At 45.4% G+C, this 25,351-nt stretch overlaps 1 protein-coding gene across 1 annotated transcript in view; it reads left to right on the forward strand.

Annotated features, from left to right (window-relative positions):
* IL16 (interleukin 16) overlaps positions 1-25,351 on the forward strand; it is a 471,977-nt gene that overhangs the window by 390,175 nt on the left and 56,451 nt on the right. The window contains exons 16-17 of the mRNA XM_086958218.1: positions 6,002-6,103; positions 15,114-15,360. Of these exons, the coding sequence (XP_086814344.1) occupies positions 6,002-6,103; positions 15,114-15,360 (349 nt within the window). The remainder of the gene's footprint in view (positions 1-6,001; positions 6,104-15,113; positions 15,361-25,351) is intronic.

Here is a 25,351-nt window from a genome sequence, read left to right on the forward strand (position 1 = left end):
AAGACAGGTTTTCACTCAGTGTGCCATACTAGAAAAGCTTGATCTTGAAGTTGTCTTAAATTCCACTCGTCTAGCTTACCACTTGACCCCTCACTCGACCACAGGTGAAAGCTCTGCAACCATGATGTTCGGGTGAGCATGACAACCAAGTTACCTCAACGAACCAACAGAAGAGAAAATACAGTGGAAACAAAACTCATTAAAGACTTGGATCATGAGAAGAAAATGAAAGACTATATAGAGAAGCATAGACATGCAAAAGATGTCACCTTCACCAGAGGAGATCACTTTCTTGTTCCTCAGCATAGAAAACGAACGGCTGATTCTCCTTTCAATGCTAAACCATTTCATATTGTGACCAGCAAAGGACACATGGTGAGTGCCCAATGTCCTGGAAAGTCCATTACTCAAGACTCCTCGCATTTCTGTCATGTGGTTCATCGCTCGTTAGGCACTAATGTCATTGTAGAAACTGGATCTGAAAGTGAAAAAGCCTCGACTGCTGTTGTTTTTCCATAACCCACACCAGTCATGAAAATTTCTACTGCCTGTCCCCACTTTCCAATGACACGGTCGGGACATGTGATTCAAGTGCCACAAAGACTCATTGAAGAACTCTCATTGTATACATTTGTAAAAATGTTATTGTTTTATTTAACAGAGGGGGAAATGTAGTGTTGTGTGAGTTTGTAATGACAGAAACGTTGTGACTCCTAATGTACTCCTTAGAACAGTGACATAAGCATTAGAGCATAGTAAAATTAATGCAGGTTTGGAATGTTGAAAATCATTCTCCGAAATCAATCATTTACAGTCTTCGAAGACTGAATTTCAATTTCAGACAGATACTTTTGTGCCATCTAAATGTCTTTAGACAAATCTTTCGAATCTAGCTGGCTGCGGAAACCTGGCTTGCCCACTGCAGCGTGAAGTGCAGAAATCCTCTGCCTAAACTCCTTCCTCTTTTAGAGATCTTGAACAACATATCTGGAAAGACCTGCAGATTGAACCCATCCGTGATTTTAATCCCTCTGTGCTTAAACGCACAGTTGAGCACCTTCTCCCGAATTCTGTAATCTTCAAAAATCACCAACATTGTATATGGACGTGCATTGTCTGCTTATTCCACAAAAACACTCTGATGGGCTTGAGTTATGTATAAGCTGTAAATCCTTGCAGTATCTGAGTATGAATCAAGTCATCCATATTTCAACAAATATAGCGACATTTCCTTTGTCCCAATCTGGAATCCCCAGAACTCTGAAATGTGTCCATTTCTCCCGGTTGTCATAGTCCTCCTGATTTTGTTTCACCGAGCTAAATAGTATGGAGTTGGTTCTGAGCAACTCAGTTTGAGGATCCTCAAGATCCAAGATCCTCTTTGACATTTCTTTAATTTGTCCCTCAAATGTCTCAAAAACCTTCTCAATTTTTGCCATCTTAGTGCCTTGTGTTGGAGCAAGTGAATCTTGGGATGACTTAGCAGCCTCACTCTCAGCCAGGATTGTCAACAATCAATTTTTTGTACAGGCCTCATAAGCCAAACCACCCAAATCAACAAGATAACTGGTCACTTTTGAACTGCTTCACAGGGGGCTAGAGGAGGATGGCTCAGCGTCTGTTATCCCTCCTGCCTCAATTGGATATACATCAGACTTTACACTCACTACAGCTTGGGTTGCCATACTAAATAGTGAAAACAGTTTCTCCGCCTAAATTGGGTTTGGCTGATTAGAAGTAGAGTCTTGAAGGAGAGGATGCTGTTGTAGCTTTCCTGTTTATTGAAGAAACTAAGCTAAATACTGCCATAGTAAGCTCCGGCCCTTCTGACTTTACCATATCAGAGACTATAGTGACAGACATCCTGTCCACCAAATTACAGGCTATAATGGGATTGTAATTTGGCAGGTGGCTATCAGTCATGTTTGTAACAGAGTAATCCTGTCCGCCGAACTTGTAATAAGGTCCTACATTCACCCCTACTCTGTCGTCTGACGTGCAGTGAGCGGAGGCCATGCCCCTGAGTTGAGACGAGGCGGCAGGGGCCTCGCTGAATTCCGAGGCTGCATGAAGAGTACCAGCACCTTAGCTTGAGGCTGATCTAAGTTAAGGCCCATGAGGGTTCGTCTGCCCCTCAAGCTTGTCAGGGATGCTGGTTTTGCCTTAGCCTTTAAGCGAGCCCGTGGGAAGCAGGATAAAGGCTTCTTTACCAGATTTTCAGGTGGAGTTGGTAACGAGACAAGCCAAACTGATGGGAGAAGATTGGGCTGTTCTGTTTCTTTGGATACAGCTAGTTTGACTGTCAGCCTGGGGAAAACAGCATCAGCGTCCTGGGATGCCCGGAGTTTAGGGTGGAGTACCCAGGTAGGCAAATTGGCTTTTTTTATTTGATTTTTTTAGAGTTTTATATAGCACGAACTAGACTCGAGAAATCAGGTATCAGAGCGCTTTACAAGAGCACCAGTTTCGTTACAGATGGACACATTCATTTTTGTTCGGCACTTAGAGATTAAGTGATTTGCCCAGAATCACAGAATGTTCAGCGTCGTTGCCAAGACAAACCTGGTTCCCCAGCTTGGAGGTCGACCTCTCTAACCGTAAGGCTACATCCTCTCCCCTTTGTTTTTTCGTCTTCCAGAGCTCTGCTTTGGCGATGAAAGTGCCTTGTTTAAGCATCCTAGTGAGAAATCTCAGTGAGGCATTGTTCAGCTTAGATTTTGTATGGCCTAAGGATGTTTAGTCTTGCCCAAACCTAAATCCATTGCCAATTTCATGCCCAAATGAAAAGAAATTTAGAATGCCATACAAAAGAACGGTGAAAAGGGCTGGCAACAAAGAGAAGTGCGTCTTGTGTTTCTGTTGAATCCAAGGCTCATCTTGCAATCCTTAGGGCAAAGGGGGAAAGCGGCTTCACAGCTGGTGCCTGGGCTAAAGTATTTGGGCCTGTGGAGGAAAGAAACAGCTAGCTGTCCTACCCCTGGAACTAAGGGTAGTCTTAAGTCTGGCCACAATGCAGGTGTAGAGCCCCCTCTGGATATGTCAGATGAAGAAAGGAGGGAAGCATTGGCATCTAGTTTCGACCTCACTGAGCTATGATATTGAAGGTATTAGGGTGCTGCATCACAAAATGTGTGCCCTGAACAATCGTATGGATATGGAGGAGTGGGGCAGCACAGTACACCCCCGATGCAAAGTAGCGCACAGTAACGCACAGCATTACTTTGGGGATGATTTTCCAAAACAAAACATGTTTTCCACAGGACTTAAATACCAAAAATGATACTTTGTGCCATTTTGCATGGGCTCAAAGTATTGATAAGGTTGGCCCTAAGTACTTGGGGAAACACATTTTTGTTATGCTAAAACAAACAAATGTGAACATTATGTTTAATTTGAATGGAATTCATTTTGTGGAGTGTGATATAATGTTACTGATTATGCTTTAAATTTATTGTAATCACACTTTCTGTGTAAAATGAGTATGTAACTTAGAAAGGTGGAAATTACCATGTACGTGGCAAGTGCTAAATGAGCTATATTCGAAGTATGGTATGGAAACCTTTGCTCACATTAAACCTTATTTTTGTGTGTTAAAATATTATACTACTTTTACATTTACATACTACTTTGAGTGGTAGAGAGGCCTTAGGGGACTTTCTCTCTCACATTCTATGCTGTGCATTAGTGGGCTTGTGCTCTAATAGCCTTAGAGCCCACCATTGCGTGCTATGCCAGCAATTAAAAGCCCACTCCCTTGTTTAAGGCTCTCACCTTTGGCTCAGGCCTTTAATACTGGAGTGAACATTTAATGGACAGTATAGCCCTCTACAGCGAGCTATTAGGCTATAATAATTCTTTCATTATGCACCACATGAACCATTTCAATCAAATAACAACTTACTGCAGTGGTTCCCAAAGTGTGCACCGCGGCATCCCTGTGCGCTGTGATGAGAAGCCAGGGGCGCCGCGGCGCAGGATGTGGGGGGTTTGAAAGAAATGCCACCTTCAACAAGCATCACAATCGGGCCCTCCGTGGTGCCTATATATCAATCGCCGAGGCTATAGCCAGTCTCACCTGGGCGCTTGACTTCGAGAACACGCTGCTATCAGAAGAACTGGACCTACTAACACGAATGTTAAAGGATATATAAAGATGAGGAGTTATGATAAAATACATTCATGTTTGTTCACTCTGAGTGCTGGGGCTAAAGCAAAGCAACATTGCGTTACACACTTTCCAAAGTTATTTTATTTGCATGCGTAGTGGAAAGAGTGAAGATAGTCCACCTCGGGAGGATGAGCAGGCGCGGTTATAAGCCTGTCTTTTCAAGAGATAGGTTGTAAGGAAATCTTGTAGAGTAGGAGCTCGATTCTGACTAGGAAAGGTATTTCATTGGAAGGGCTTAACATTGAATCAATTCCTGACAGCTGTGAACCAGTACGATTTTTTTCTGCTGTTTATTGTGAAAGAATGCAAGTTTATGTTTTGTGAGGCATACCACTGCCCTAAAACTTGGACGTTATCGTTCAAACACATAAGCACCATAACATTCAGAACCATGACCCCTGGCTCCATAGTCTTACACTGCATCTATCCTCCACACACATCCTACAACATTCATAGGGTAAAAATGTACACATTGTTTATGTCTCACATTGATGAAGTGAAAGACTAAATTGTGGGTGGAGGAAAGATCAATTTAAAAATTTGGCGGGCCAGTAGGCAACCCGCCCTGGCAGGTGACCAGTAAAAACACCTGTCCTGCTACTACAATTTGTTGCTTCCACCACTGTCAGTCTTCCACATCCTGGTGAGCTGACACAAGTCATGTTTCATTAAGGAGGTTGCACATGGCTTGTCCCTTCAGACCTCAAACCACAGTTCTGGGTCGCATTCTATGCCACAGAAAAGTTTTAGCAAACACGTATATTTGTGTGTGCTACACTGGGAATGATTTCCAAGAGGCGTTGCCTCACTATGCAATTAGAATTACTTTAAAAAAATTGATAGCATACTTCATTATTTTGTCATTTTTACACATAGTAATTCTGTCTGGACAAACATTCCACTTCATTAATACCAGGTAAACAGCCAAATACATAAATAAGCCATTGAAAGACCTTTGCCAAGTGTCTTCCCACACGTGGGAACATATATCGCCACATTTTCAGTACCTTTTGATCTGTTTGAGGTAGAAACTATTTTTGTTAACATCGGCAGACTATGCAGCAGATGGTGAATTATGCAGCTCATCCTTAATTTTGCAAAAAAAGCAGCTTCAGCAAAATCACATTATTCCAGCTGCGCTTTTTAAAACACAAACTCATGCAGCTAGTAGTATGACATGTGAAGTACTCCTACTTTTATGTAAATGCAGGGTTTTGAATGGGATGAAAAAAACTGGGGGGGGGGGTCTCAAAGTGGCGTGGCTGATGTAACAAAGAGCGTCGCTTAAACCATTTAAGCTAAAAATCTTTGCTTAGCTTAGTGTGCTGCCTGACCCACCGGTAAAAAAATGGTGGGGAGCCACGGTCAACTGCCAATTTGGTCAAGGGAGCCACGGGTCATAGAAGTTTGGGAACCACTGACTTACTGCGTCACTTTTCACTAGTGAATGGGAAATTACTGCTTGAATTTGTGTTTGCACCCTCATTTTTCTCCCATTTTGGAACCTGTTGTAATTTTGCTAGGTTTTTCCTGGCCAAATGTGTACGGTAAAAATCTTAAGTTGGAAACAATTTTTTTATTTTTGTCTCAATCGACATTACAGTGGCACAGTTAATAAAGATATGGGAATCAGAGGTGTTGACAGGTGCTGTGTAAGAAGGAATATAAATCTTTCTCTGTGTGGCCCAGTCCAGCTGAACAAAGTACTCAATACACTGGTCCAATATTAATTTTCTTTAGTCACATCTGGTTTCAATGGCAACGCTATGAAAATATGTGTTATGTTTTGTCTTGGAATATCAAGGAATTTACAACTTCTGTTCTTGAATACAGCAATTCGACGACATTCACGTGGTAATTTTACATAAAGAGGAAGGTGCTGGACTGGGATTCAGCCTGGCAGGAGGAGTGGATCTGGAGAACAAGTCTATTACAGTAAGTACCAGATAAATATTTGAAAATATAATACAGATGGGGGCTTCATTACATGCAGACCCGGAAACAGTTGTGCCACAAGGCTAAAATAAAATATATTTTGTAAACCTGTTTCATTTGTATCTTACAAGATTTTTGGTTACTACCACAGTTAGAAGCTAACAGTGGAATCGAAATAAAAGTCCTGATTTACAGAAATGTAGCTACCAGAATGTATGTGGTAATTCTGTAGCTCAAACTTAGCCTGAAGGCTGTGGAGTGCTGCACATGGTCAAAGACAAACAGACAGTCAATGAGTGATACGAGAGATAGTTGATGTGTGGATTGTTTATGAATTGTGAAGTAGTGTCCTTTAAAGAGATATTTCTTCAACTCTTTCTTAAATTAGAACAGCGTTGGTGCAATCATGATGGATACATGGATGTTGTTCCGTATTGTAGGTGCATTGATGGAAAAAGCATTCTGTCTTGTTTTTTTACACATCTTTGTCTGCAGTCTGGCTGCAGATGTGTACTGAACCACTAGACACGATGAGCCTGTCTGCAAGGTAAGCAGGTCCCAGTTGTGATGGCTTTGTAAATGATGCTCTGCCTGCCTTTTATATCCAATCAGAATCCCATTTAGCTCTCTGCACAGCACATATGTTTTGCTTGCTCAGGACTCCATCTGTTCAGCACTGGTTAGCCTTGTAATCCCTCACTTTCTACTGCCACCATTCCAGATTTTTGGCAACAAGCCTAAATGTTCCTGTTTCTCAAGAAACCCTCTATGAATCGGTCTATACTCAGTAATTATTGTTCCATCTCTCTCCTCTGCATGGGTGTCGATTCATCAAAATGCCAGAGTAGCAGAAATTACACCACATACCCTTTGACCTTAATGACTGTTGTTCCCCAGGAGGTGACCTAATTTTCTTCAAAGTGTCGCATGGCTGCCCCCTATGTCAAATATTACCTCCATTGTGCCAATGCCAGCATTTTGTCATGTATAGCCCCATATTCCATGGGTGTCTCTTATATAAAAAATTGCAAAATGTGTCAGTGCCAGAATTTTTCAATTGATGCTGTCCATACACCAAAGGTCAACCCTGTGTTATGGCTGCCACCCTCCATTTTACCAGGTTGGCCTACTTTATGCCAAGAATTACCTCCATTTTGCTAGTACCAGTAACCTGCCAGTGGTGTTCACATGCCTATAATTTAAAGTATGGCAGATTTTTCAATGGGTGCCCTACATGCCATGAATTAGCTCTAGGATATCAGTATTTTACCAGTGGTGCACTTTATACCTAGAGCAACCCCCATTGTGCCAGTGCCAATATTTTATCACAGGTGGCTGTAATGCTAAGAATTGTTGCAAGTTTTGCCCTGAATATCTCTATAAGATAATAATGCCACTTATAGGACAAGTATGCTATGCCCACTGATGAACTTGCAATGAGCACATTGCATTCTCACTCACACTCATTTTCTCACTCACATTTACTCTCAATCATTCTTTCTCACTCACTCTCTTACACTGCCTTACACTCATTCTTATTCATTCTAATCACGCAATTGCATTCAATTTTAATCTTACTTCTTCTCACTCACTCATACTCAGGCCGAGGTTTACCAATGCTTTGTGCCAGGTTTGCATCACTTCTGCCATAAATCCCAGTACAAAGTGTAAGGGTGTGATTTATTATACAATGCAAATCATGTTTTGCCTTGAATAGTATCCTAAAGTCACACCAAGTTGCACTATGCGCAGCTTTGCGTTACTTTGCTTCTAGGGGGCATTCCATGGTGGTGCATGCAAAAACCCATGGGCTTTGATGCAAATCCATATCTAAAAATATTGGTTGATAGGAAATTGCACCAACATGTTACACCTCCTCTAATCAGGCATAACAAGTAGAAAATTTTTCCATTTCTCTTTGTTTTTCCAACTTTGCATGTGTGTTGCACTGTAGAGCACACATTCAAAGTGGGAAAAGCCTTAAAGCATAATTTTTCTACTGTAAGGGACTCTTTCCAGTACAACACCTATGCTTCAGAGAGTGCACACACACTTGCACAATGGTGCAAGGGTGTGAGAGTTGGTGCATGCCTGCCAAAAGTGCACCAGCACACAGCAAGAGAAAAAATACACCATATCTAAGTAGACTGGCAAATTGTAACTTTGGTTCAGCGTCGCCTTAAATAGCAAAATGGAACATCTGGGCCACAATATCCCACAATCTAATTTTCTACCTGTCACTGACTCTTACCAGCTAATACATACAGACACACACGCTCACACATAGTACACTCTCTTGCACATAAACACACTCACATGCACACAAACAACCTACATTTAAAACAATGTTTACTAGCACAGGTCCCTTTCCAGTTAGGTGTGCTCGTTTTTTTATTACACTAATAGTGACTAATTGAATACATTTTTCCCAATTAGTATAACAAAAAACAGGCGAAACATTGGAAATGTGAAGCCCCTGTGTTGTTGGCACTGATTTTGCTATCTCTGATGCCAGGCGTCACAAAGGAAGTGCCAGAGGTCGTAAGGTGTGCCTCTAAATGATGTCCATGCTCCTCCCTTTCCCCCTCAAAAGCTCCTGGAAAAAGCCCTCAATGCCCAACCAGCCAATTCTACTGAATAAGGTTTGTGGCACATATTTGAGGAACGTACCAAACATCATCTCCAGGTTCTTGACTTTTAGTGGGATGGTCTGTGAGGGCACATGCTCATAGAATGTTAAACAGGATTGTAATATGGTCTGATCAATGCCCCAATAAAGAGATATCAGTTTAGTATCCATCCAGGTAGAAGCAGCTTTGTCTTACTCATTTATTTCCATGCCTAGGCATTTCTTGAAGTTTGAGAGATTACCTCTATCCTTGTCCATCCAGAAATTGATTTGGGTGTTGTTATGTATCTGAAAGTATCTGTGTTACTGTTTGTTGAATATACAATTACGTAGGTCTTCGCAGGAAGCCCGTGGATTGGGGAACTAGTGTCAATTAAATGTTTAGGGGGTTTTGATGGCGCAGGATTACCAGTCCAGTTAATCATACTCACCTGGGCCCATGAACATTCACAGTTTGAACCGGTAATCCAACTTAGCTTCCTGCCTATCAGAGTTTTATTCACCTCAGGACTTATACCTGTACACCATGACTTACCAAATCCTTGTAATTTATGCGCTAAATCCTAAATCTAAGGATCAAGGGAGTTCGAATAATAGGTAATAATATAACATTTACTTTCATAAATAACCACAGACTCGGGAAAAGTTTTAAACACTTTATCTATGCAATATTTTCTGAGTCAGAGGCCACAGTAGTGAAATCAGGAACTTTGCAAGTAAGTAAACAATTATTAAAACATAAATCTTGCAGGACTTTAAGAAAATGCCTTTAGACATTGGTACCATGGTAGGGTGAAAAAGGGAAAATGGTACAAGGACATACCACACAGAATATAGTTACCTAGAATGGTGCAAAGACCAACCCTGGCTGGGACAAGAGAAGGGGCTCCAGACTAATCAGGTGCAGAACAGGACAGGTAACCTCCACTAAGTGCAACACCAGCGTTACACCCCTCCCTACAGTTACTCTCGGACCCCGACTGGATAGATCGATTTTTCTCCCTCAGTAAAACATCAGATTCTTCTGTCAAAGTGCTCGACCAGCACTCTGCTCTTGATTCTCCTTCAGCATACATTGGGTCAGTGACAGGTGTATGACAAACCGGATAATCTAACTGACTAAGCCTACCTTAGTAATACCATTTCAGTGAGTGTACCAACCTCCAATGTTGCAAATTTGTGTATTCACTTTATTTGATTGGTCAGAAAGACAAGAAGAGGTCATCACACCATACCAGTATGAGATCATTTCTATTTGATATAGTAGATCAATGTTCCCGCCCATAATTACTTTCCCATGCTTTTTATTCCACCCAGCAATAATGTTGCAATTCGTATACAATGTATAAAATTCTGTACTTTCTCTTCCTCTTGCTCCGAGTCAGTAGGTATGATTCCCACGAACGTCTCAGAATAAGATGGGAACTGGCATCAATTCAATGTCAGGAGCTTGATGATCTCGATGTCATCTGCGCATGACTTAGTGATTCAAAATGGAGTTGTGATTCCCCTCAGGCCCAAGTACGAGCTATCAATGAAGTCAAAGAGCGACGTATTAGAATACAAAATTGATTTTTTGAATGCAATCCTACAATGCTGCTAGATGTTAGGTAGAGTGGCTATCCCCTGGGATAAGCTCCCTGTGACGATGCTTTTCACTCTGGCATTACAACATCTTGCATGTTGGATCAGCATGCCCCCCTTGTTACAGGATTCCCATTGGCAGGATGACACCGAGGCTTAGATGTCCTTGTTTGTTGACAACTTCCTTTTATTCATGGTTATATACTGGCTTTCAGACTTTTGGTCAGTGTTCTAGATTAGTATTAACAAATCCTACCTATTTCTGTTGCCTGTTTTCTTTGTGCAATACTGACTAAAGTTGAATATGTTTGGCTTTAAGTACCAAGGTATGACATTTAGGGATAAACATTGATTCTTTGAATGCAATCCTACAATGCTGCTAGATGTTAGGTAGAGTGGCCATCCCCTGGGATAAGCTCCCTGTGACATATTGATTCTTCGTGAAATCCTTATGTAGGTCCCACTGGTCATCATTCTGCACTGTGTGGATATTCAGTTCAATGATGACAGTTAGAGAAGACTCTTGAACAGTTGATAGATGAAGCAACTGGAGGATGAACTTTTACCACATTTCTGATATGTTATGAACACCAGCCCATACCGGATTCCATAATTATATGTTCCTAGTTTAATGCAATTTTGCATAATCCTGAATAAGGACCTAACTCAGTAAGTATATATTTAATTAAACTTTGCTGATTGGTGTATAGGGTGGCATTATCTTGTGCCACTCAGAAAGCTAATATTGATATCACATTAGGTAGTTATCAGGATTACTATGGCCACTGAGCAAAAGGCAGGAACAAGGAGATCAAGAAATCAGCGCTCAACAACACGAGTAAAGAAACCAGGCAGGGTCTGGCGGCATCAGGTATCAATCCTGTTCCTTCGCCGCTGTTTAGAAAACATCAAGCACTCTTACCAAAGAATGGTGGAGCAGACACCACCGACAAGTTCAGGGTTAGCAGTCTCGTGGTTGCGAGCATCGCGATCAGTAGAGCGAGGTATGCGCATGCTCCGTGAAGGAACTGCGCACTTCAACCATTTTTGTGCGGGGAGCAAGTGTCTCCTCTTCGCACAGAGATTTTGTGAGGAAGAATATTTCTATTCTTGGAAACGCGAGTAGCGTCTTCTGTTTCCTGATTATTGAGAAGAACTTTGGCTACAAGGAATTAAAAGTGCATGTGCAACGAGGGAGTGATTAGAATTGAAGAGCGCTGAGCGGCAAGTTCGTCAGAATTTACTTGTTTAACAGCACTGAGAGGTAACAGTTGATTTTAGGAAGCCCCCTGAGAAAAGTTAACCAGTAATTCCAGGAAAAACAAGGTACAGAGAATTTTCCTCATATTTTTGACTCGACTGTCATTATTTAATCGAGAGGAAAACCACAAGACTTAATAAGGATAATTCTGCTACTGCTTATATATAAAAGAAAATATAATTAAAGAGAGACATTTAAAATAAAGAGAAACACTGTGTTACATTCTTTCAACAACTACATAGAGAGCAGCAATAGCCTAGGTCTAAGGGGTAAATATTGAAGCCTAAATAATCAATAGTGATAATAGATAGCCGAGCTTGAAGTGTGTATTCAATCCATGTTGTTCCACAGGTGCAGTCAGCAAGACGCCCAGCCAAACAGACCTGAAGCGGACAAGGACTTGTGTTCTTCAAGCGGAGGCTGTCTCTCTGTTTCTTCCATTCCCCTTTCCCCCGTGATTTAGCTGTAACTCAGAACGTTGTTACTGTTGAGTGACGGTTGAGGTGAGGGGGGCCTTAGGAAACATCGACGACACCTGTGGTCTGACTCTGAAATCTGACAGTAGTTGTTAATAATTGGTGTAACTGTATGCTCAACCTGAGAAGTTAGTTAAAACCTATCTACATTTCCTATATGGTGGGCAGATGTATTGAGATTTTAGCACATTTGACCAGTACAGTTCTCAGGGCTTATGTGATTCCTTTGAAAGCAATGAGGAGGAAAAGTTGAATTACAAGGCAGATCACACTTTGGTCTGCTATTGTATTGTAATAGCATATGCAGTAGTTCTCTGTAAAGTGAGAGGCCTTATAGGATGCAGGTCTTTGACTGCTATTTTGAAAGTGGGTGATAGTTGTGAAGTAAAATATTGAAGTCTTTCTCCAAGTTTGACTTCAATCTAATTTCGGACTCTCAAGATGTTATCTATATTTGAGATTCCTACACGCCCTGCTTAGCTGTCAAAAAGAGTGATACTTCAGATCACTTCCCATCAGATCTAGAGTCATAATGGTGTAAGTGACCAATGGTGCAGTCTCCAGAACAATTCATTGTACTTTGACAGTCACTTTTAAGTGCTTGAGGAATAGAAGGTTGAAAGATATTGTTCCATTTAGGAAAGTGATTGGAGGTGAAGCTCTTATGTACCATATGAAACAGTGAACTTCAACCTAGTTTGAGACCAGAGTAATTTAAAATTGTACACAAGATGTATTTTCATAGATCCATAGTATTTATTAATGGTTATATGGATTACCCTATCTATATATGGTCTCACACAGACAAGAGTACCTTCTTTCATACCATCTGGAGCTATGTATGAATTTAATCTTTCTGGGACTCAGGGAATTCAAAGCATGGCTAGCTATCTTGAGAATAAATAACAAGACTGATTTGCCTAAATGTCAACCCACCATAGATTGTATTCTACTGATGTTGTCAAATAGGGATGTAGCTTAGGAGGGTATAGCATCAGAACATTGTAGTCTGAATATAATTTGTCAAATATATCTTGGCCTGGATAAAATTTACAAAAATATTGCCCCATTGGAGTTAATATTTGAAATTTTTCACCCAATACAATTATATTTCTGTAAGCAATATTTAAGACTGAATATTTGAGTAGTCTATATTTCTGACAATGATTTTCCTGACCATATAAAGGAACATGTGCTTGAGAGTCGTTCCTCTATTTGGTCCTTTAATTCCTCTGTAACTTGCAATATCCTGAAAATGTCGGTAAGACATTCTTTTATCCTTTTTTTGCTTGATTAATACCAGTATTGTGTGCAATAATGTGTATTTCTCAGATATAACTTGTAAATCACTGGTACAGTATTGAAGTTTTTATTGCATGTAAATTTAAAAGTAAAGAATATAAATTGGTTTTCATATGAAAAGGTCATGGATAAAAATCGAACATTTAAGCAAAGACTTTGGTCCTCATTATGAATTAGGTGGAGCTCCTGCAGAGATTCCCATCGGGCAAAATTACCTTTGCTGACCAGTATTGAGAGCCACATTGGACACTGGATGTTTCGGTGGGCCAGCAGTGTGGCTTTAATGCTGAGGTTGCCAGCTTTGCTGCTGGGGACCTGCCAGTCACATTCTTCTTGGAACGTGTTTAAATAAACAATGGAAAAAGAAATGGTTTTAAAACTGGTGGCTCCAACCAAACCATCACATCGGTACAGAGTCACATTCTCCTTTTAAAGTTAAGGGAAGTCCGTGTAAATATGGAACCATGTCTACAGAGCATTTACACACAGCAGTCATCTTGCTCCCAGTGGCAGGGAAAGACAGTGTCATATTTATAACTGAAAAATACAGTCATTTTTTGAAGTGGGAGAAATGTAAAGTGTAGAACAATGTTCCATATTATTAAAATTTTTTGGAAGAAATTTTACTGCACTTTAAATTTCTCCCTTTAAAAAAAAGGTTGTATATTTGTGTTATACATGTAGCAATATGCCAGAAGATATGTCCTGTACCACATGTACATATGACAGACTCATTCACCCAAACACATATATCCCATTCATACGCACACATGTTCATACATCACCAAAGACCAAGCTCTCACTGACACACATGGCAGCCCTGTCAGCGTGTCAAAGGATTCTGTTCAAACCATAGACTCTAGCTCTGTAGATCAGAAGTACATCTCACTATAGAAAAGATGGAGATGCCTGTTTTAAAGCATGCTTAAAGTGTACTTCTAAACCCTTTGTTTTTGCATTGCATATTTAGAAGCACTGCAAGTAGGAATGTGGCCTGCAGGTCTCCAGCAACAAAACTGGCCCCACTTGCAGAGAAACTTGTCCTCACCCTGCCAGTTCACCAAAATGGCTAGTTCCTGGTAGGGCCGGACTGGTTGTAGCAAGCACCGGGCATTTCCCTGGTGGGCCGGAAGGGTGTGGACCGGTTTTGTGCCCGTGGGGCTGGTTTTGTCAGTGGGGGTCAGTTTTGCATCGGTCCCCTGTACCAAAAGCGGGAGTGGTGATTCTTGTTAGCACTTCTCCCTTCCCCCCCCTTCCAGGGCCAGTCGAGCAGCAATCTGCCAGGGCTGGTTGCTGTTCCCATTCCAGCCTTGGTTCCCGATAGGCCTGTCTGGCCCTGCAACTACCTCTTTGTGTAGTTCTGCCTATTAAGAGTCAAAAACCTTTGGAATGGAGATTAACCATCTGGGTGTTATAGCGCATAACTGCCATCTGCTTTCTTCAAGCAGCATTGCTTGCATTCTCTACCCTTGCCAGGAAAATGGTCTGCAGGGACCAGAGGATAAGGTTTAGCTGCTGATGCAGTGTAAACCTCATGTGTTTTTTTCCAGCTGGAATTACTGGCCAGCAAAATCAAGTCTGATGTTCCTGCACCTGAGAAAACCAGGTGCAGGAACACCTGGTCAGTTGTTATCAGGCTGTGGAGCAGCCCACACGCGGATATCATTCTACCCAACTCATTACCAGTCCCTATGAAGAGCAGATGTATGTGAATTGTGCTTTTAGAATTATTTTATTTCACTCTTTGCTGTTTGACAGGTCCACAGGGTTTTTCCAGCTGGCCTCGCTTCACAAGAAGGCACTATCCAGAAAGGTGACGAAGTGTTGTCCATCAATGGGAAGTCTCTCAAAGGCGCCACGCACAGTGATGCATCTGGGATTCTGCGCCAGGCTCGGCACCCCAAGCCAGCAGTCATTGTTGTTAAGAAGGTGAAAGAGGAGGACCGTACTTTGACTTCTTTCGACTCTCTACCATCGCCGACGGCTCCGACTCTAACAGGCTCAGGTGAGTGACAGCTTTTGCGACTGCTCTTTCGGGACAATATTGGATCATGTCATTGTGGACAAACTGAATATTGTTAGCACTTTTCAACAATTATTTTTCAACTAAAACATTGTGGCAATGCTTAATGTGGCATGATCGTTTTGTGCATACACGCAACACTGGAGGCAAATATTTTTAAGTGGAAAAGTACTTTTTTAACTACAGTATAGCACTAATATGAAACTCGGGAGCTCTCTGATAGTAAATTGCATTCAACTTGAAAGTGAATGGTGCACAAATTGTTTGAGAAGGTGGCAAACAGTATTTCCTTAGATGTAGGGGTTAGAGTCAACCCTGTGTGATCGTTAATAGCATCAGCATAGATATTAGGCACAAACTCTAAATACTGGAAGATCTACCAGGTGGGACACAATGTAGGTGTGGTGTCTTGGGCCCTAGGCCCACATTCTGAAGGAAATGACCACACTGACACCAGATTATGGTAATGGAACCGGCCCAGGGCACGTGCGCCTGGCTCCTTTTATTAACAGGGTCACATGACTGGTTATGCCTGTGATGGGTGGGTGTTAGTGTAAGTGTTGTACAGCGTGAAACACTAGAATGTGTCCAGCCGGACACTACATTCCTCCCAAACTTTAATGAATAGAAACAAACAAAAGTCCAACCTGTAAGAAAACAAATAAACAATACACAGCACCAAATGAGTCTCTTCGGGCCATCAGCCAGGCAGCGCTGAAACTTTGGACCGCATGGTCAGGATGCTTTAGTCCACCTTGGCGATGTATTTCGGACCGGCCTTGTCTTGCGGTGTTGGAGTCTATTTACAAAGTTCAAGTAGGGTGCATCTGGAGTGGTGGTGGAGTCCGCTCTTGAGATCTCGCAGGCGCTCAGGTTCCAGTGGACGACAAACCTACAACTGTTGGGGATGATCTCGGTGTATGAGGCATTTCCTTGGAGGCGATGTGCTTGATGGTCCTTCTAGCTCCTCATAGCAAGTCAGCAACCTCAGACTTGCCTCTCTTGCCTGGACTCCCCTCTCACTGGAGCCTCCTGCAGGACCTTCCTGCCGGGTTGCCATGGGATGGTGTGGACAGTGTGGGAATCGTGTAGGCCGCTCGAAGGTGCCGCCGAGGAACTGCCAACAGGACCCACAGCCAAGTTGCTCATGTAGCCGCAGAGGGTGGCGTCTCAGCCTAGATGTTCTCGTCGTCAGGACTCAGGTTCTGTGCCTTCTCCTGATGGTCTTTGGGTTACCAGTCTGGGTTACCAGTCGTCGACTGTGACCTCTATGCTTCCCGTGCCTGTGGTATGCATCTTTCCTATTCGGATTCTTTGTGGAGTGAGCAGGACTGAAGGGACTTCGTGCCCACTTACGGTTGTCTTCCGGCAGGTGCACTTGCTAGGTTTGGTGCTATTGATGCCAAGCAGCCGGTGACAGGTGAGAGGACGGTCAAACTACAAAGCGTGGGGCCTGGACGCAGATCGCACTTGCTAGTGGCTTACGGTTGGTCCTCCTGCAAAACTGTTTCCAGTGAAGTCTCTGCACCCCGGTGGCTGGCTTGAGCTGAAAAACACCTTCTTCAGTCCGCTGTCCTGTTGCTCTTCTCCTCTCCTTCTTGCGTGCCTGTGGTGGTTGTTTGCCCTGTGGCGTTGTGCCACTCTTCTTTCCTCCTTTGCGGAGTGGCGCACTGCCACGATCTTCTTCTTCCGGCCAGGTTCGTCACTCGGATGTGGCGTCCTGCCACCTGTCTCATGTTTGCGCCACATGGACATATCACTGGTTGTGTCCGGTTCTTGGGACAGTCTTTCCTTTGCTGCCGACCTGTCGCAGGTCTGTCCTGTTGGTAAGAGGTGCTTCTTTACTTTGAGGGCCTCTTGCAGGTCCCTTCCCCTCCTCAGGGGTTTTCGTGGTTCTCCTCTGACAGGACGGAAGGTTACCTATTTGCTCGAGGGTGTCATGCTTGCGCCTCGAGCATTCTGCTTGATGCTACCTCTGCCCAGGCATGCCTGCCAGGGTTGGTCACTTCGTGTGGCGCGCTCTTTCTTGCTTGTGATGGGGCGTCCGGCCACGTGTTGCATGTCGACGGAGCACATGTTGCGGTGGCAACTTGCCATGTGGAGTGTGCGACTCTCCTCTTGCCTGTTGTGGATAACTGGTGACTCCGTCTTGGGGCAGTGTGAGGGAGGACACTTTTTTTGTTGCTGTCTTTGGCCCACTGTGGGCTTCGCTGGTGCAGTGGAGATGTAGAGGTTCTCCTTGCTACGTCCAGCAGTGCTTCTCTGTGGAGGTGTCTCTATCTCCTGGGGGCCTTCTTCTGGCACTTGGTGTGCCTGTGTGGTAGCTTGTGGTTGTTTCTGTTCACCACTGAGGGTGGGTGGAGCAAACTCCTTACTCATGGTGGCATCAGACAGCAACTGGGGGTTGCGTGCGCAGTGCATGTTCTCCTTGTGCCTTTATGGGGCTTGGCTGATTTTAGTCCTTTTCCCTTCACTTAACTCATGGCAGCTTCCATATCTGTGGTAGGTTTGGCCTTCTCTAGCTCTGTGCTATGTTGGGGGTTTGAATTCTCTCCCCTTCAAAGGTAGCACCCTTGGTCACTCTGTTGTGGTGTTTGGAGCAGTGCTCAGTCTCTCTAGCTTGTCTTGCCTATTACTAGCGGCACTTGCTGTGAACATGCTTTCACTCTCTGTTCCTCTTTTGAGCTGATATGGGGGTTACAGCATGCAGCAAAGTCTCTACTGGCTGCCTCAGATTGCCACCGGGTTGGGGGGGGGGGGGGGCACGTAGTGCTCAGTGCTCCTTTTGCTTTGAATGCTTTTGCAGGCTGGGCTTGCTGCCTTTTGGCATTACCGCTTGGAGCTTGACTGGCTGTGTTCCATTACTCTGACTGGACTTTTTAGGCTACGCAGCTTGATGCTTCCCGGGGCTCTCTCCCTGTGGGGGGCAATCCATTTCTCCCGTTCACAAGGGTAAGCAGCCCACAGGAAGCGTGTGTCATTCTCTTGGCAGTCCCTTTAGTGACTGCTGGTGGCTGACGGTTTGCACAGCACATTTTTCCTGGCGTACAGGGGGGTCGTATGCAAATCACTTGCTCGTTTTTGTTGCAGTTCCAGGGCTGCTGCTAGGTGAAGCTGTGGCCACCACTACTCGTATCCGGCAGTCTTTCCACAGGTGCATTCGCTGGTTTGTCTCCAAACGAAGGTAAGGGGGATTGCCCGATATTTGACTGGCAGAGCGGCTTTGCTTTGACTGTGCAGCATTTGCCTTCTTATTATATTACTTGTACCGCTTTGTCTAATAGTCCTTATGGAGTCCTTAGGAATCCTTAATGCGTGCAGCAGGGTACCGCTAGGTGGCGTCAGTCACTGTGTTCACTGGCCACGGCAGACTGGCTAATGCTGCAGGGCAGTGCTTTTCATGTGGGCTTTGTGGAATGACTTGAGAACTCTTAGCTGGACTATGACCCTAGTGTGGTAATGCCAATGTTGGCCTGCGTCTCTCTTTATTTCCACTGGAGCCACAGCTGGCAGCCTCCTCTCCTCTTTTGCAGTGGTCACGGAGGGCCACTAGGTGGCAGTGCTGTGTATACTAGTGGTGCAGTGCTATCCTCAGCACGGGCCCCAGCAGCTTTCCACGCTGCGGGCCTCATACATTTAAGTTGGTGGTGCTTGACACCGTCTTTTCTGCTCCCTGCCGGTTGTCGCGATGTTTAAAGTGCAGGACGGATACAGAGCAGGCAACTTCCCCTGCGGTCTCCAGGGCTGCAGCGCGATAGGCACACTCTTCATTACGATGCAGGCGCTACTGGAAGCAGACGCGGATTCGCAGGCAGCAGGGTCTCAGTCACAGCGGGTAGTGTTTCCTCTTTGCCGAGGCCGAGGGTGTGGAGTGAGTGCCTTTTGCTGGCTTCCTTTCCTTTGCCGCAGGGAGGACGTCTGCAAAAGAAACAATTGATAGATGGAATTCTGGACAATGCAAACATTCACCCCCAGTCAAGAGGATCTGGGTTAAATCCGTCATTCTTTTGCTCTCCACACCACCTCAGCTTGGACCCAGCCATATGCAAATCAGTCTTGACCGTGTTCCTAGGGGGAACAGTCCAGCCCAAACTGCCAAGCCAGGTCCGCCCTGGACCAGAAACAAGCATCCTGGGACCCGTTTCAGGGCATCACCCTTCATCAGCCTGGCTAGCTTGAATCCAGTAGTGTGGTGAGCACGGGACCCATGTCTGGGCATACCCTTCCCACTTAGGGCAACATATGCATAAGAAACAATTGATGGACGGAATGCTGGACAATGCAAACATTCACCCCCAGTCACAAGGATCTGGAGTAAATCCATCATTCTTTTGCTCACCACACCACCGCAGTTTGGACCGATCCATATGCAAATAAGTCTTGACCCTCTCCTTGTGGGAACAGTCCAGCCCGAACTGCCAAGTCAGGTCCTCCCTAGACTGGAAACAAGCATCCTGGGACCGGTTTCAGGGCATCACCCTTCATCAGCCAGGCTAGCTTGAATCCAGTGGTGTGGTGAGCACGAGACCCAAGTCTGGGCGCTACTGGAAGCAGACACGGCTTCGCAAGCAGCAGGGTCCCACAGCGTGTCGTGTCTCCTCTTTGCCGAGGGTGCAGGGTGAGTGCCTTTTGCTGGCTTCCTTTCCTTTGCCGCAGGGAGGACGTCTGCAGGCGGGGGCGGCCTGCTGTAGTGCTGCTAGTCGGTCGTGCTGGGAGGCTGTAGGAGCACTGGGGCACTAAAAGAGTTGTTCATTTCAGAAAGCACCTCGTGGTGCTTTTCAAACCCTGTGGGGTGCAGGGTTCTGGCTTTCTCGCTGCTCACTGGCTGCATTGGGACATTCCTTACTTGTGACGGAGTCCTCCTTGATCGAACAGCGGCAGCAGGCTCTTCTGGCCGGAGTTGGGGCCCAGTCAGGGCAGGCGCAGACTCCGTTCCTGCTTTGCCTTGTTGGCAGCACTTCCCGCTTGGTGCTGGATGGCAGCGTGATTTGTGGTACATGCCTCACCTTGGAGGCCAGCATTCATTCTTCACCGCTGCTAGCTGACTTTTTCCAGGGCAAGCGACAGCGGGCGTGCCCTCGCAGAATTGTCCTTCTCTCTTCCCATGACTTATGGGTATGGATGGCACAGCATGAGTGGTATGGTAGAAACGGGCTATTCCTCCTCGTTGAGTAACATTCACATTTCATTCTGCCGTCACACAGGGCAGACTCCTCTCATCGTCATTGTGGTGTCTTGGGCCCTAGGCCCACATGCTGGAGGAAATGACCACAATGACACCGGATTATGGTACTGGAACTGGCCCAGGGCACGTGCGCCCTGTCCCTTTTATGAACAGGGTCACCAGACTGGTGACGCCTGTGATGGGTAGGTGTTAGTGTAAGTGTTGTACAGCGTGAAACACTAGAACATGTCAAGCCAGACACTACATCAGGCACAAACTTCCACTAAAGCGCATCATTATTCTTGACATGTTTAAAATCCAGAGATCACGTAATACACACATGAAAGAATAAGCTGCTACAGATCATAGAAGGACATCTGTGCCCTGCTAAAAGGTGCCTGCTGCTACTATGCTGGGCATATTGAAAAGATGAAGTTTATTGATGAGGAGCTCAAGGTCCTGATCTCAGAGCTGCTGAAGGTGGAGTCGTGGCACATAGGCTTCCTGTCACCAAAGCAAGACTAAATAGCTCAGCCTGGGTCCCCTATTGCTATCGGACCTTCTATTCCTTTACTCTCTCTGTAATTGCTGCACATGCTGCAAGCTGCGGTCTAAGATCTACAGTGATATGGACTTAGCAGGAGCTACATTTATACTAACCCCCATGTTATTAGCGGGTCTGTTTAGTATAAGTGTGTGCTCGAAGTGGTATTATTATTGGACTAATACCATGGATTATTTGGTGGTCTAAACATAGTGGGTTGGGATGCTACCCAGAGCAATTGCAGGTGGTTTAGACTATTTGCAAGAAGGTCTGCTATCTTGTTTTGTGTGTCAGTTCACACATACAGGGTGCCTCTGCAGCAGATAAAGGACATTGAGGCATCCAGACCTGAGACATCTGGGAAGAGGTAATGTTAGAACTGGCTATTTCTGGTAGGCTAAGGCTGACGCCAAAGTCAGGCAGAAACCACCATTCTAGTCAGGGCAAGGAAGTCACACGCCAAGATAACCCCTGCTTACCCCCTTGGTAGCTTGGCACGAGCAGTAAGGCTAAACTCGGAGGCAATGTGTAAAGCATTTGCGCCAGCGCACAACAGCAACAACATACTAGGCACACCACAAAAAGGAACTCCACACAAGGTTATATAAAAATAACCTCTGTATTGTCAAAACATATCAGATAGAATCACACATGTACATTGTGCCAACTGGCACGGGCAATATTTACAAGGGATTATTCACAAGACAGGGCCACATGGGCCACTGCCATAATCAGCACTTAGTAGAAATGAAATACTGTCAGAAATTAGAATAAAAGAATATAAAATCACTGTAGCACAAAGTAACAGTTATAAATCACATCCAGTAACTACTGGGAATAGGTAAGTACACACTACTCAACCCTAAACACCTTAGGAGAATGTCACGCAGGGAACCAGGACCTTACTAGGACCACCTGTACTAAAAAGAACAACCACCTAAGTATCACACAGCATTTAGGGGTCTAGGAAAGAACACATTACCCATGATGCATAAATATACATTCAGAGGAGTAGTAAAGGGAAACACATGATGCATAAACCTACACATTCAGCGGTGTTAAGAATAAGGCACATGATGCATCACAAACACATTCAGAGGTGCAGCACTAGGAGACACATGACGCCTAAAACATTCAGAGGTGCAGCGCAGGAAAGAAAGACACATGATGCATAAAAACATTCAGAGGTGTAAGATAAGGGAAACACATGATGCATAAACCTACACATTCAGCGGTGTTCAGAACAAAGCACATGATGCAATAAAATACATTCAGAGGTGCAGCGCAAGAAGACACATGATGCCTAAAACATTCAGAACCATACAATAGCGCAAAAACACACAGTAGGCAATTACCATCCTAAACATAGCTGGTAACCACATTGCGCAAAACTTACATAAGCCACCACATGTGGCAGTCCCAAGGCCATCTGGCCTTGTTGGGGCAAAGATGCCCTGGGTCCAAAAGTCAGGGCGCGCTGCCATGCAGCACCAGTCTCAAGAAAAGAAAGCCTAAACGTAGCAGCTGGCACTAAGTGCTGCGCAGCTGTGAAGGCCTGGCACCACTGTGCACTCTCTGTCCCACACAGGGACTCTCTCCTTAAATTGCGCCTAAACGGTGCAGCTGCCCACTAATTCCTTCCCAGTATAAGAATTGGCTTGGTAGTTTAGTCTGCCCTGTTCCCATGATGCACTGGGCCAGGGACAGACTGATTTGCATATAGCCAGGTTCTGAGCTGGGATGGGGCAGTGAGATAAATAACGGTGATGGATCAAGCCCTGATCTTTGGACTGGGTAAGAGTGGTCTGCTTAATTCAGACACTCTGTTCATCACCACCCCCTTTTCTGAATCACTAATTGCTGGGCAGCTGGAGAATCATCAAAACTGCGCCAGGGCCCTCACTGACCCTTAGGCGCAAACTGCGCCACTGCTGGAGCCACACAGGCTCTACATCGCACATGTCCCAAACGTTGGAGCCTCACAGGCTCTAACCATACATCGTGGGGCGAGGGAGCCATCTAGCTCCTTAGGGCGAACATGCTCTTGAGCCACTCAGGCTCTTTAAAACAAATATGGCCCCTCTGAGCCACACAGGCTCTCTAAACAATGATGCCCCCACGTTGGAGCCTCCTCAGGGCTCTGCACAACTCTTGCCCAGTCGTTGGAGTCCCACTCGGGGGACTCTGAAGCCACAAATGCACATAAGCCTCTCTCAGGCTCTACACACCGTTGGGGCGGCCCGCTGCCATCCGGGGCCTCCCTGAAGCAGTGCCTCTAAACCGGCACCAACAGCAGCCCCTCTGGAGCCCCCCCCCCCCGGCCCTTTTTACTCACCGGGCCGCTCTCTCTGGGGACTCCGCTTCACTTCGGGCTGGCGGTGAGGCTTCTCTCGCGGCGCGGGGCTCCTCTTCGGGTACGGAGCCCCGCCGGTACCTCCAGCCGCCTCTTCTCTGGGTGCCACAGTGGCAGGCGCCATCTTCCGCTCTCCTTCCCCGGGCCGGCAATACTTCTCCTTTCCCCCGGGCTGCGGGGCGGGACTTCCGGCCGGTCACGCCAGGATTGGCCGGCCGGCCAACCACTTCCGGGTTGCTGCGGGCAGCGCAGCGGCCCCGCTTAGGCAGGCAGGCGGGGAATCACTTCACCGAGGGGTGGGCTCCCTCGAGGTGATTTTAAAAGATAAGACTAGCGGCATGGCCGCGGGGCAAATGCCGGGTGGGCACCGGCTTCGAGGATTAAAGGGATTGGAGCCGCACAACGCAGGGTGAGCACCTGCTATTCCCCACGCAAAATGCGGGGCGGAGAAACGCTCCCATAAAGCAGAAAGCGCTCCCAAGCGCTAGGAAAGACCAATCAAGCGCTCCCAAGCGCTATAGTAAAGAAAAAGCACTTCCAGGTGCCATGGGGAGCAGAAAGTCCAGCAACAAAGTCCCTCTTGACCTGCAGCAGTCCACCAGGTATCCAGGGGCTTGGGCAGGGCTCAGGGAGGCAAGCCTTCCCCTGAGCCCAGGCAGCAGCACGCCCCTGGCAGATTCAAGTCCCAAAAACAAGAACAAAATGGAAGGGGACACAGCCCCTTCTTATACACAGAAAAGTCTTTGTGTAGGCAGTGTGAGAACCAGCTAGAACTGGTTATAGGGAAGTCCTGCCGGTATCAGGGACAGAGGTGACAGTCGCCCAGCGGGGCGTGGAGCCAGCATTGTGGCAGGCAGGCACAGCCCTTCACTATCAGGTGCCATCTCCTCCCACTTCCCTGGCAGCAGATGCTGCCTTTCATCCACGGGCTGACTCAGACAACCTCCTGGGCTCTCCAGCCCCTGTCACCCTCAAACCAGACAGTCAATCCACAAGCAGGCCCAGGCACTCCTGGACCAGGCTCACCAGCCAATCCCACGCCAGACACAAATTACACAAATATACCAACTTCTAAAAGTGGTACTTCTAGACTAGACACAGTCATGCCGCATATACCATTTCGCAGCATTCAGTCTCACGAGTTCTCTCATACCAAACTCGCCCCTGTACTCCCCACACATCAGGAACTACCATGGGCATACATATTCCCCATTCATTCCTATGGGAGGGCAGGTCACTCACCACACATACACAGAGAGCTCAAGCACTTTACACTGTACCACAGTGAAAAAGTGCGCAGAGGCCTAAAATCACCAACACCAGGTCACAGAAACAGGCTAGGAAAAAGCAAAAAGTCTCGGGGTGAACCTGCCTAAAGGGCCGGGTCCAACAGGTAAATATCACAATAAAGGGGACTGCGCTAGTTCATTCCTGATGTTTAAATGAAAGCCAGCACGGCACTGTACTATTTCTTTTTTTTTATGACACATACACTGCGCTGATTAAATATGTACAACTGTACTCCTTTTTATGTTCACACTCCTGGAATAATTTTTTTTACTGTTAAAAATTGCAACCCTTTTGTGCTCCTGGAAAGGCCAAAATACTCATGTGTTTATCCTTATTCTTACTTCAGTCAAACCCTCACATCCTGCTCATGGCCTGAAATGTCTTATGTTTATACAGTGAGTAATTATACCGAACGTACCACCACTTCCATATTTATTTTTAGGTCTGATGTTAGTCAAGACTTTTGGTTTTTACTGCAATATTTATCATATACTTACATAAAAGGGCTTTCAGCCACCTCTCTTTATCCATTGGTCTAGCATTGTGTCATTCAAATTTTGCATCTGCCCAATACAACATACAGTATGGGACAATGGGTCAGTCTACTTAATCCACTGGTTAA

This window comes from Lissotriton vulgaris, chromosome 2_1, assembly GCF_964263255.1.
Source record: "Lissotriton vulgaris chromosome 2_1, aLisVul1.2, whole genome shotgun sequence".
Taxonomy (NCBI): Eukaryota; Metazoa; Chordata; class Amphibia; order Caudata; family Salamandridae; genus Lissotriton; species Lissotriton vulgaris.